Raw genomic sequence first — 11733 nt, forward strand, 5'->3', positions numbered from 1 at the left:
AAAAAAACACCTTTATTCTGCAAAGCCACCTCATCCTGCCTCTGCTCCTCCATCTGCTCCACCCAGGAGGACTTTATCCCGCACCAGATGTCCCTCCACATCCACCTTCCCCGCCCGGGCACCTCTCTGTGCACATCCCTGCCTCCCCCAGCAGGTTTTGGGGCTGGAGGAGCCGTTTTGGGCAGGGATTTGAGGGCAGCCCCTGGCTCGGTGCCCTACAGGACGGCTGGGATGTGGCTGGGATGGAGAGGCGGTGAAGGCACGAGGAAGGGAGAGGACGGCAAAGCCAGCAGTGCCCGGGCCGGGCCCACCCATGCCCGCTCCGTCGCGGCCGGGCACCGATGCCAGCTGTCCCAGGCGCTATCTCACATCCTCGTTCTGTGTTTGCTCTTCTCGGACAAGGAGGATATTCAGCCCGTCAACAGCCATAAAACGAGATTAGAGGCCGGGAGGCGCCAATCGGTGGCGGCCACGTCCGTGGGCAGCCGGCCTTGTTCTTTGGCCTCCACCAGCGAGGCCCGGCCTCACCCTTTCCCCCGGACACCCCCGGCACGGCCACCCCCGCCGTGGCCGAGGGACGGGACGTGGCCACCCCACGCCACCCGTGCCTCCCTCCCGTTGGGCACACGGCGTGCTGTGACCAGCCCGCGGGGCCAGGCTGCTGCGTCCCTGTCCTCCCTGCCCGTTTGGCCCCGTCTGGGGACATTGGGGACATTGGTGCGGGTTTGTCCCCGCAGCAGCGGCCGGGCCGTGAGGAAGCAGCAACGCGTCTGCGGCACGCAGGATTCCTGCTCGTTTTTATTTTTACTGACGCCTAAAAAATAAAAAGGAAAAGCAGTTGTGTTTTATATACACGAGCCGTGAGCCGAAGTCCCCAGGCAGTGCCGGGGATCGTCCTCACCACCGGGCTGGCAGCGGTGGCCCCAGGGAGGGGTCCCCACAGAGGGGAGGTGTAAATCCTACGTGAGCTGCGGGCACAGCGGGACCCACGGGGTCCTGCAAGAGCCACAGCACCCCTGGACACTGATCTCTGGGCCAGAAGGGGCTGGGGGTGGGCAAGGGGCTCTGTGGGCAGCGGGGACATCTCTGCCTCTCATCCCTGCTTGGAGGAACAGCGCCGGGAAAGGGCAAGCAAGGCCCCTGCACCCTCGGCTTGGTCTTGGGAAGCTGCACACCTTGGGGAATCCAAAACTGGGCTGTACATCAGCTGGGCTGATATTATCCCAGGAGTCAGGGGGATGAAGGACGTTTTAGCTGCAGTTTTCCAGCAGGAAAAAAAAAAAAAAAAAAAAAAAAAAAGGGGGGCATTGGTTCATTGGTTACTGGTTTTGGACACATGGGGGACAAGAAGTCATACAGGGAGACTGGGAGAACAAAACCCCGAGTCCTGTGGGTTACAAGAAAACTGCCCCTCTGTCCCTGGAAGCTCTCCTTCACCTCGCACTGCCAGCCCGTCCTCTCCCCACGACAGCCCCAGCGGCGTCTCTGGTGGACGCAGCTGCTGCAGAGCCTTGGTGCAGCAGCACGGAGCTGTGCCAGGGTCTGAAGGCTCAGTCCCATCCACGTTTCTCCCCCCAGCCCCATCAGATGCCCCGCTGGTGGGAGATGAATGCCCGGTGGCTCTCAGGGCTCCCCCAGGGATGCTCTGCTCCTGTGCCGTGGGGCTGCAGGGAGCGCAGCTCGGTGCAAGGCTCTGCGATGCTGGGGGTCGGCGTGTGGCCCCTGGGGCTGGCTCCTCTGCCCTGTCCCGATGGCAAATCTTCTTCTTCTTGTCCTTCCCACCATGGAAGGTGGTCTCAGACCTCAGCGGGGCTGTCCAGTTACGGGATGGAGATCTGGCACGTCTCCTGGTGGTTCTTTGTGGCCGTGGGGATGGAGGTGGGGACACAGGCGTGGTGGCTGGGGGACATGGGGAACACCTGCCCAGGTCATGCTGCAGCTCGCTGCCATCACCCGGGTTTGGAGGAGCCCCTGCTCCTCCTCAGGCCCCACCACCGAGGGTCCTGCCCGGCTCACGCCGTCCATCTCATTCCACCGTGGGCATCCCCCTCCCTGGCGTGGCAGATCCCGCAGCTCAGCCAAGATTTGTTCTGCCTCGAGTCCAGCCAAACCTTTCCTCTAGCTCAGCCTCTCTCGAACCTCCCCCAAAGCATCAGGCAGCTGGATCACGGGTTGGGACCGGGAAGGAAGCATCCCACCAGCTCCACGTGATGTGCCCCAGGAAAGCCGTCCTCCACCACCACCTAACGCCCGTCCTGCTGGCTCTGTGATCGTCCTCGGGGCTACAGCTAGCAGAGAGCAGGGCAGCGCGTTTCCCCCGGGAGAGCAGTACCACCCGGCCCACGGTTTGTGTGTAGGACAGAGCCCACCGGCCCCTCGGGAAGGTGACGGTGCCACCTGGCCCAGCCTCGCTGGGGACAGGGGGTCTTTGGGCAGGGACCGTCACTCCTCGGAGCACGGCGACCCGTAGTGCTTATCTCTCGGTGTCCGGAGCTGGCGAAGGGGGCTAAGGCATGAATTCCTCCTTGATGGTCAGCGGCGACGAGGAGACGAGGCTCGGGGCGCTGCTGCCGCACAGGGCACCCATGGGCCCCGGCGTGCCCACGGCCGGGGGGGTCGGCGTGGTGGTGCTGGCGGGCTGGCTCTGCTGCTGCATCTTCTTCTTGTTCACCTTCCGCTCCTTCGCCCGCCGGTTCTGGAACCAGATTTTCACCTGCGGAAAGACACCGACAGCCGTGCAGAGAAGGGGACCCAGAAAAGGATGAGTACCCCAAGGTAAGGGGGGGGGGGGGGAGGATCCTGGGGGCTGGAAGCTGGGTGGGAGCAGCACTGCCCTCTCCCAGCCCCAATTCCACCAGGTTTTCCCCATTTCAGCACTGACCTGCCGCTCGGTGAGCCCCAGGGCAGCGGCCAGCTCGGCCTTGCGGCGGATGGTGATGTAGCGGCTGTAGTGGAACTCCTTCTCCAGCTCCAGGCGCTGGTGGTCCGTGTACACCACGCGGTACTTGTCCTTCGTCCGGGTCTTCCCTGCCAGAGGAAGCAGAGACGGGGTGAGCCGAGAGGGGCTGGGGGGGCAGAAGAATCCCTGAGGGCACGGGGGAGCTGCACAACCCCACGGGTGGCTCTGGAGATGCCCTGGAACCACAGGACAAGAGAGTCAGGGGCTCCTGTGAGATCTGACGCCCATCCTGTGTCACACCGGGGTGTTTCTCCTTGTTGGAAAGCACCTGGGGGCAGGGGAAGTGGCTCGGTGGGAAGGGCAGGAGGGGTTCAGCCGCATCCCCAGAAGATGGGCTGTAAACCCACGCGCTACCATGTGCCACCCCCGAGAGGAGCGGCGCTGCGGCCCCGGGCTGAGCACCCGGAGCACACGCAGCCTGCTCACGGCCAGCCTGGGAGGGCTGCGGGGAGCCCAGCTCTGTGCCACGGACCCCAAGCCCACGGTGCTTCAAGGCACACGGATCAGGACAGGGAGAAGAGGGAAAACCCAGGGCCGACAGCATTGCGCTGCCACCAAGGGCTTGTTCCTCCTCCCCACACCGAGCTCACAGGCGGGCAGCAGCTTATTCGTTTGGTGCCGTCTTTAAAGGCAGCACGGGGAGAGCCCCGAGCCTCATCCGTGCACGCAGGTATCCATCGCCTGGTGCCACAGAAGGTGCCTTTTAGAAGAAAATCACAGCGCAAAGCGGCACAGCCGCCTTCCCGTCAGCTCCTCCATCAGTCCGCACATGGACGCGTAAAATGGGGGTAAAAAATGAATTTGAGCAAGCTCTGCGTGGAGGTGTCACCAGACGTGCAGCCAGGGACCGCGGCCGCCCGTCGCCAGCACACACACGGGGCTCTTGCATCCCAGATTTGCCTGCGCTTCCCAAGGGGGGTTACAAAGTAAATTAAATTTGCACGGGGTGAGCGGCTCCCTGAGAAACCTCTCCGACTGCGCCAGCCTCAGGGAATCCTACCAGATACCTGCTTTCTCACGGGGTTTGTTTTCTTTTCTTTTTCTTTTGAAAGCAAAACCTTTCCTGAAGAGATAATAACTGAAAAGCGAGCATCTTATTTGCGATATTACCACCTGAATGCCACTGCTTGGTGAAAAATAACATAAATAAAACAGCTGAGAAGTGACGGAATTGACAGCTAAAATAAAGAATACAGAAATAAGGTGGTTTGTGGATAGCACACATGCCAGAAATTTTAGCAGGAATTATTATTTCCTGCCGCAGCTGTAAACAGATCCATCACAGACCGTTTTTTTTGTAATTTTCTCTTGGTTGCTCATCCCTGTCGGGTTCCCGGCTCTGCCCCTCTCCTGCCCTTGTGCCAAAACTCGGGGAGCAAGGAGCCGAGCAGGGCGCTCGTGGCCGAGCCTCAGATGGAGGTATTCACCTCGACTAACTGCCGGTTTCGGGGATGTCTGCAGAATTCAGGAATGTATCGTGGGTGATTCACGAGGAAAAGAAAGGGATCTGCAAGAAATACTGCTGGCAATGAATAATGCAGCCCCCTTGAATGTCAATGCGGAGTTACGCTGAGCTCTCCCTCGGCGGCCCTTTTATGGCCCTGTGAAAGGAAAGAGGAAATTTGGGCTGAGCCAGCCCACTCCGCACGGGGACCCCTCCTGTCCCACTGCCACCACGGGGAGCCCGGGGGCAGAGGGATGGGGCAGCCCCAGACTTTCCAGCGGACCCAGTGGAGGTGGACGGGGTTGTCCCGGGTCTGTGGCACTGCCCCTGGCTGCTGGAGGGGGCATGGATGGGGCGGGGGGGGCGAGGAGCCCGGATTGCCCCGTGAGGTCCCGCAAAGCGTTTTCCCCTCTCCTGCCACCAGCTCGGCCAGCCCCATCGTGCTTTCATCCTCCTCGTCCCCAAAAGACCAGCCCGAAGAGCAGCTGGAGCAGCCAAATCAAGACATCCACGGGACCGGCGGGAAGGGTTTCAGCACCGGGATCAAGGCAGGGCCCGTGGCTTCGAGGGGAGAGGGCATCGTTACTGCTGTTAATGTGTAACCCTAATAGCGCTCACCTGAGCCACGATTAGATAAGGGAATGGCTTTAACACGCTGCACAGGCCCCGGAGGACACACTCCTGAGTGTGCACGCACATGCACTCGCACACGCGCTGGGGGAGACCCCCGGCCCTCATCCTGCCCTCAGGGCAGCCCTGGGGAAGGGGATGGGGGCCCTGGAGAGCCCCGCAGTGTGCCACGGCGCTGGGGGCTCTCTGGGATGCACAGGTCGGGGTCACGCAGCCCTGGTGGCACGGGGTTGTTGCTTCCCTGCCTCCAGAGTAAGGGCAGAGGGAGGGAAAACCAAGCCCCAGCCCCACACTGTTCATCCCCAGCTCTGCACCCACTGGGCTATGGAAGGCGCCGCGGGGTGGTGGGGGCTGTCAGGGGGCTGGAATTCATTCTCCAGCCCCAGCCTGCCCAAGGGAAGATTTTCAGCAAGAAACTGCACCCAAACGGGTAGGCAGCAGGGCGATGGGGGTGTTCTAAGGCAGGCGTGGAGCAACTCTCGGAACAGCTGAGCTCAGGCTGGGGAGGAGCATAGTCCTGCACCGTTTCCCAAAGGTCTCCATTTCACAGGTCAAAGCAGCTCCAAATTGCGGTGGCTGCAAGCCCTGGCTCCGCGCTGAGCAGCGCCGCAGCCATCAGGGCTCCGATCAGGGCAGCACGCAGCAAGCAGGGGTACGGCAGCCCCTTGCTGGAGCTGAGGAGATGAGAGCTCCCCGCCGCATCAGCTGAGGTCCCCGAGGCCTGGGGACACGGGCACGTGCCGGTCCGGGTGCCAGGCGCCTTGCAGGGCTCTTTGCACGGGAGGTGCTGGGGGGGACGGAGCCGGCGCCGCGAGGCTTTGCACGCCCTGCTGCCCAGCATGAAACCGCACGGCTGGCACAGAAAGATTGGGCTGCCCTGAGCTGCCTTGGAGCAAGACATAGAAAACCTTTTGGGCGAGAGTCCTGTCACCAGGGCAGGAGCTTTCACTCCATGATCCAGCTGCTTTTTTTTACTGGAGCAGCGTCTATTTGCAAAGAGGATAAAATCCCCCCATCCTAGAAGAATGCCTGCTACATTTCTCCCCAGTGGAAGCCTTAATGAAAACTTTCCCTCTGCCCTGATGCAGCCAAGGCAGAGCTATGGATGGGGAAACCGAGGCAGGGAAGCCATGCCAAACCCGAGTGGAGCCCCAGGGTCAGAGCCGTGAGCCCCCTGGGGAGCCTAAACCCTCCCTCCATCCTCCTGCAGCTCCAGAGGGGAAAATGCAGAGAGGGGGCAGCCAGCGGAGCAATGCCCCGTGACAGAGACCCCACAACAGGGTCTGGGATCAGCTCCTAATGCTCAGGACTCCCAGCTGGAGCCACCCTCGCCCGGCAGCCAGCTGTGCTCCAGCTGTGCTGCACGGAGGGGCCGATGCTCCCTCTGCCGAGCAGAGGTGACCACAGCCCTGCTGTGCTGACGCTGGGGACGCACCCCCCAGCACATTTCACTGCCCCCAAAACTGCCGGAAACGGCAGCTCCAGAACCTGCACCACCTGCAGAAGGGGCTGAGCCCCCCCCATGCACGATCAGGAGCCCCCCAGAGCACGGTGCTGGGGGGTAAAATGCCAGCAGTGCCCGCGGTGCTGGGACCAGCAGGCAGGGGCTTCACGAGCTCTCCCCTTCCCTGCTGTATTCCCAGCCCTTTCCCACCCACCCCAGGAAGCGGGGTGTGGTGGGTGGCACAAGCAGTGTGAAGGACACAGCCACGTGGATCCCGATTTCCAAGCTGCTGGGCTGCAGGCAGGGCTCAGCCACAGCCACAGCCCCCCTGAGCCAACACCGAACCACGCCGGGGAGTTCTTCCTGGAGCCAAAGGCTTCAGAGGAAGCAGCAACGCTGCCATGGCCACCCCGCCGGCAATAAAATCTCATTTGACTCGGGAGGTCGAGCACTGGAAATGTTTCGGTTACAGAACCGCACGCACGGATCCCGATGGCTTTATGGTGCGCACGCAGAGGATCGAGCTCGGCGCTTCCAAAAAAGCCCCGTGGATTCGCTCTAAATATGAGTGGGGGCCACATGCAGGGGGATTTGGGGCTGGCAAAGCCAGGAGCAGGGCCCAGGGCACAGCCAGCTGGAGGTGGCTGCTGCTGGGAAGGAGCAGAAGCGGCTGGCGCAGAGCCGGGTGTGTGGAGCTCAGAGCAGAGCAGGGGAGCGCAGGCTGGCCCCGGCCGGGCAGGGTGCCGGCGGTGGCCACGCGTCCCCATCCCAGCCCTCGGCCACGGAGCAGCAGCCCAAGGCTGGGCGTCGGGGCCGGCGCTTCCCAGCACCGCCGTGATTCACGCCTTTATTTTGGCAACCGGCGAATTCCTGGGGCTGCTCCTCGGTTTTACAAGCACCTCGCCGAGTGCCGCCGGGCAGTCTCCTGCGCGGGGTCAAAGACCGCGCTGCGGGGACGTGCGGGGTGCCAGCACGGAGCATCCAGCCCCGTGGCACGGGTCCGCATCCAGCCCTGTGGCACAGAGCCCAGCACGGCTCCTCCGGAGCTTCAGGGGGCAGCTGACACAGCCTTGGACCCTCTCCCCTTTACGGCCTCAGTGCCGGGGAAGGATCCGTCCCCTTATCCGGGCAATCGCAAAGCTAACAGCGCCGAAGCGGGCGTCCTTGAAGGGTCCCCCGCAGGAAACATCTCCATTGGCCGGGGGGTTTAAGTGTCCCTCGGCTAATCCCGGGGAATTAGCCAGCCCAGCCCAGCACGTAGGGACCTCCAGTGCTCAAGGGAAGCCCTTTTTGTTCAAGGAAAGTCAATTCTAGGAAAGTTTGAGCTGCCTGTACCTTGGCCAGCTAAGCATTCAGCAAACCCCGGCGGAGGCCAGGAGCAGGTTGTGGGTTAATAATTCAAGGGGAGAAGACCGGTGGGGCCCCCGTTGGTATGCAGGCACACTGGGTGACACGGGGGAACAAAAGATTTCATGGGGAGCAGCCACATCCCAAAACTGGGGGACTATAGCAGAACCCATGCATGGACCTCCCTTGCCCAGCACACCCCGTGCCAACGCGAATCCTGCCTGCGCGGGGCTGGTGCACCTCGTTAATGGGGCTTTTAATGTTGTCTCCAGCTTTCAGAGAACTCCCTAGAGCTGAAGAAGGAAAACAGAGATGGAAACAGAAAACGGAGCTGGAATTGCGCTGAAAACTGCACGCCCAGAGGGTCGAACCCTGTTCGTGCTCAGAGCATCTGTGTCCGCTCTCTGCCACCCCGAGAGCTGCCTGGGCACCGCGGGCACCCACACCACGGGCACCCACACCACGGGCACCCACACCGCGGGCACCCACACCGCGCTGCCCCAGGCGCCTCCAGCTCCCCGGGGATGCCCTGGGCTCACTTTCACCTGCAATATTTGGCAGCAGCCGGCTCCATTAGTGACCTGAAGGCCGGCCCCGCGGTGGCACCCGGGCATTTACATAACTAACGAGCAGGGGGTGAACTTCAAAGTTCAGCACGCTGCCATTTCCAGCACCTTCCTGAGCTTTTTATAGTGCAGGGGTGCAATTCACAAGGAAGTTTGCAAATAATTGTGAATAAGGAGGAAGCGCGAGGCTTTGACACTCCGCTCGTGAAGATTTTATGAGCAGAAAAAGAGGTGATGCTCGGGAAAGAGAAGGAGGCCTGGGGAGGTCTTGTTCCCTCTAATTCCTGATTTTGAGAGCCCTGCATCACAGCCCCGGGCTGGGTTTTGCCTTCTGCTGTGGCTAGCTCAGGTATTTAGCAAGAGGTATGTCAGATCAGCACCCCGTAAGCCTGACTGCGGTGAGTCACGGGGAGATTTCTCTCCGATTTTTCTCTGCTTGGTGTGTGCAGGACCCCCAGCACACTCAGGCCGTGTGTAAGATCGCCTCTCAGCGAGGCACAGCTCCTTCCCCAGAGCCCTCAGGCTGCAGCTGATGGCTGTTTATACAAGGGAAGATGGAGAGGGAAGCTCAATTTACAGCCCCCTGAAGTATTTTGATTTACGGCGTTCGCAAAGAAACTCTTGATATTTATAGCAAGAAGGAACACGTATTCGTTTCCTATTCCCACAGCGGTGAGGGGGGGCCGTTAATCCATCCAGACTGATTAATGCCAAGTTTATTGATTTCAATAAAACAATTCATTCCAGACTCTCACCCTTAGCTCTGTCAAACCCGCCTCTGCTCTGCTCATTTTCAAGCTTTATGGAGAAAAGTGCCTGCAGCATCTGCAGCTCGCTTGTTCTAAAGGGAAGCCCAGGAGAGAAACCCCAGGGGAGGGCGTTTGCAGAAGGTGCCCATCCAGCCCAGGGGGATTTTGCTGCTGCCGCCCAGCTCACCGGGGACGACGGCTGGTTTATTTGCCCCTTTGTATGTGTTTAATCTCAGAGATACAAACTGAGCAGCTACTGATTTTTCCAGAATTCAATCACTCACTTGCCACGTAACTCAATCAAGGGGCACTTTCAAGCCCCCGGTCTATCTCAGCCGCTTGATCGAGGGAGAGGTGTGCTGATGCCTTTCTCCCCGCTTTCATTTTTTCACCTCCCCTCCCACCTCTCTCAAAAAAAACCCATGAATTCAGACCAACAGAACCTGCAGAAGCTGTGGGATCCCATTCGCTGCCTACAAGGAGGGGGACATTTTCCCTAAATAGGGATATTCAGAGCTTAAAACAGCCCAGGAAATACCAGCCTGCCTCTCCCCTCCTGCTTGCGGACCGGTGCTAGCTGTTTGCACCCCCCGGGATGCTCTGCCTGCCCACCGCAGCCCCTGCTCCCCCCGGGACGGCCCCGACCCCAGCCCCCCCAGGCACCCAGCACAGCCACGGAGCAGCTTTCCACGCTGGGAGACCCCAGCCACCCCTGGTCTGAGCCCCTTGGCACCACACAGCCTCTGAATGGCTCTTGGCCATCACGGCCCCAGCACCGTGCATGGGGCCAGCCCCCCATGGTGACCGTGGGGAACAAGAAGGAAGCCTAAAACGGAGACTTTTTGCACCTTGATGTGCATTTTTAAGCTGGGAGCTACGCACGGGCTGGAGAGGGAGAGGATGGTGGTTTGGCCAGGCTGGGCTGGGAACCCCAGAGGGGAACATGAAAGGGCATGGGCAGGGCAGGACAAAGGGCCCCCGCACCTCACCTCGCTGCCAAAGGAGCCGGCCAGCATCTCCATGACAAAGCGAAGCCTTGTCAATTTGGGCTGGCCCCGAGGGGTGACTGCCCACCGCCTTTGAAGTGGGCAGCGGGGCGGCCTGAGGGCAGGGGGCTGCCGCCCAGACACTTCCCCCCCCTGCCCCGGGTCAGGAGTTCAGCGGGGACAGGACCCCGCGGGGACAGGGGACAGGGACAGCAGGGCCACCCAGTGCCGGGCACTGGAGAGGGGGCACCCACACGCAGGGCACGCAGCCCCCTGCGCACCCACACGCACCTTGCACGCGCACAGAGCGTGCGGCATCGCCCGCGCACGCTCACTGAGCCCGTGCAGCAGGCGCCTTGCACACGGAGCCTCGCACATCCTGCGTTGAATGCGCCCTGCAGAGCTGTGCGCACACCCCGCAGGTGCCGGGCACACCGCGTAGGTCGCCGTGCACATGCACTCACGCGCCTGCACAGCGCATGCTGGTTCCCGCTCTCCTTGCCCGCGCCGTGCCCGCAGCTCTTGCACCGTAACTTGACCAGGCGCACGGCTGTGCTCACTGCTCGCACGCACAGCCGCAGCCTTGCACTCTCGTTCTTGCACGCACCAACAGCCTGGCCGTCACCAACGCAAGCACGGGTGAGTGCCCCAGCAGTGCAGGGTGGGGCAGGGCTCCTCCAAAAGGGGGGCTGCCTGCAGCTGGAGCACCCCACAACCCCGCAGGTCTCCAGCTCACCCCCTCCAGCAGCAGCAGGTGAGGGCAGGGATGCAGGGTCAGAGGCTGGCTGGGAATTTCCAGCCTTATGCAAGGCAGAAATCATCCACTAACCCCGGCTGCTGGCGGTAAGGAAGGACAGGGCAGCCCGCGTGCTGGTACCCTCCATGCCCATCCTCAGTCTGTGCCACCTCGGTGGCCACACAAGCTCTGTCCCTCCCTTGCAGCAGGACCCAACCCTGCAGGACTTCAAGCTGAGGGCTCCTCGCTGCAGAGGAAGGAGCCAGGGCGCGGGGCCGGGGGTTTCCTTACCGCTGTTGCTGGTGCTGGGAATGCTGCGCCTCATCCACTCGTACGGGGTGCGCCTCTGTGCGTTAGGGGAGAGCTGGGGGACCGAGCTGCTGATGGACGGAGGCAGGAGTCCAGAGCCCGGCGGCTGCATGGGGTTAAAATCCGGGGGGCTGAATCCGAACTGCCCCGGGTTGGCGGTGGACGAGGCGGCGGCGGTGCCGTACGAGTGCCAGTCCTCCTTGGCAGGGGTGTAGGGAGAGCCCCAGGCGGCCGCCGGCTGCCCGTGGTGCGGGTCGCTGTTAATCCCCGGCACATGGTGGTAGCTGGCGAAGTCCGAGTACTGGGGCGGCCCCGGCACGTAGTTCTGGGGGTTGAGGTTGAGGCTGGGGTGCCGGACGGGGCTGGGATACATGTTGGTGTCCTTATCCAGAAGATAGCCTACATACATCTTCCCCGGCTGGCTCCACGATCATGCTGTGCCGTGCCGTGCCGCGCCGCGCCGTGCCGGGCCGGGTGTCGCGGTGGCGGCCGCCCCTCCTTCGCCGCGCTCACCTGGGAGCCTTGGGGAGCTGTGTCCCGGGGCCAGGCACCTCCCTGCCCAC

At 62.0% G+C, this 11733-nt stretch overlaps 1 protein-coding gene across 1 annotated transcript; it reads right to left on the minus strand.

Annotated features, from left to right (window-relative positions):
• Positions 1-2432: 2432 nt before the first annotated feature.
• CDX1 (caudal type homeobox 1) lies at positions 2433-11733 on the minus strand. Its single transcript, XM_035338289.1, has 3 exons — positions 11153-11733; positions 2882-3027; positions 2433-2713 (listed from the first exon to the last, which is right to left on the minus strand). The coding sequence occupies exons 1-3, from the start codon at positions 11577-11579 to the stop codon at positions 2507-2509; spliced, it is 780 nt and encodes a 259-aa protein (XP_035194180.1). The 5' UTR covers positions 11580-11733; the 3' UTR covers positions 2433-2506.

This window comes from Oxyura jamaicensis, chromosome 13 (genome assembly GCF_011077185.1).
Source record: "Oxyura jamaicensis isolate SHBP4307 breed ruddy duck chromosome 13, BPBGC_Ojam_1.0, whole genome shotgun sequence".
Taxonomy (NCBI): Eukaryota; Metazoa; Chordata; class Aves; order Anseriformes; family Anatidae; genus Oxyura; species Oxyura jamaicensis.

What these genes read in the sequence shown, in the direction of transcription:
- CDX1 (XM_035338289.1), bottom strand. Translation starts at nt 11,579, where the DNA reads ATGTATGTAGGCTATCTTCTGGATAAGGACACCAACATGTATCCCAGC. An exon ending in TCCCAGCACCAGCAACAGCG is followed by an intron (nt 3,028 to 11,152) that starts GTAAGGAAACCC and finishes TTCCTCTGGCAG; the next exon opens with GGAAGACCCGGACGAAGGAC. An exon ending in TGGGGCTCACCGAGCGGCAG is followed by an intron (nt 2,714 to 2,881) that starts GTCAGTGCTGAA and finishes GTCTTTCCGCAG; the next exon opens with GTGAAAATCTGGTTCCAGAA.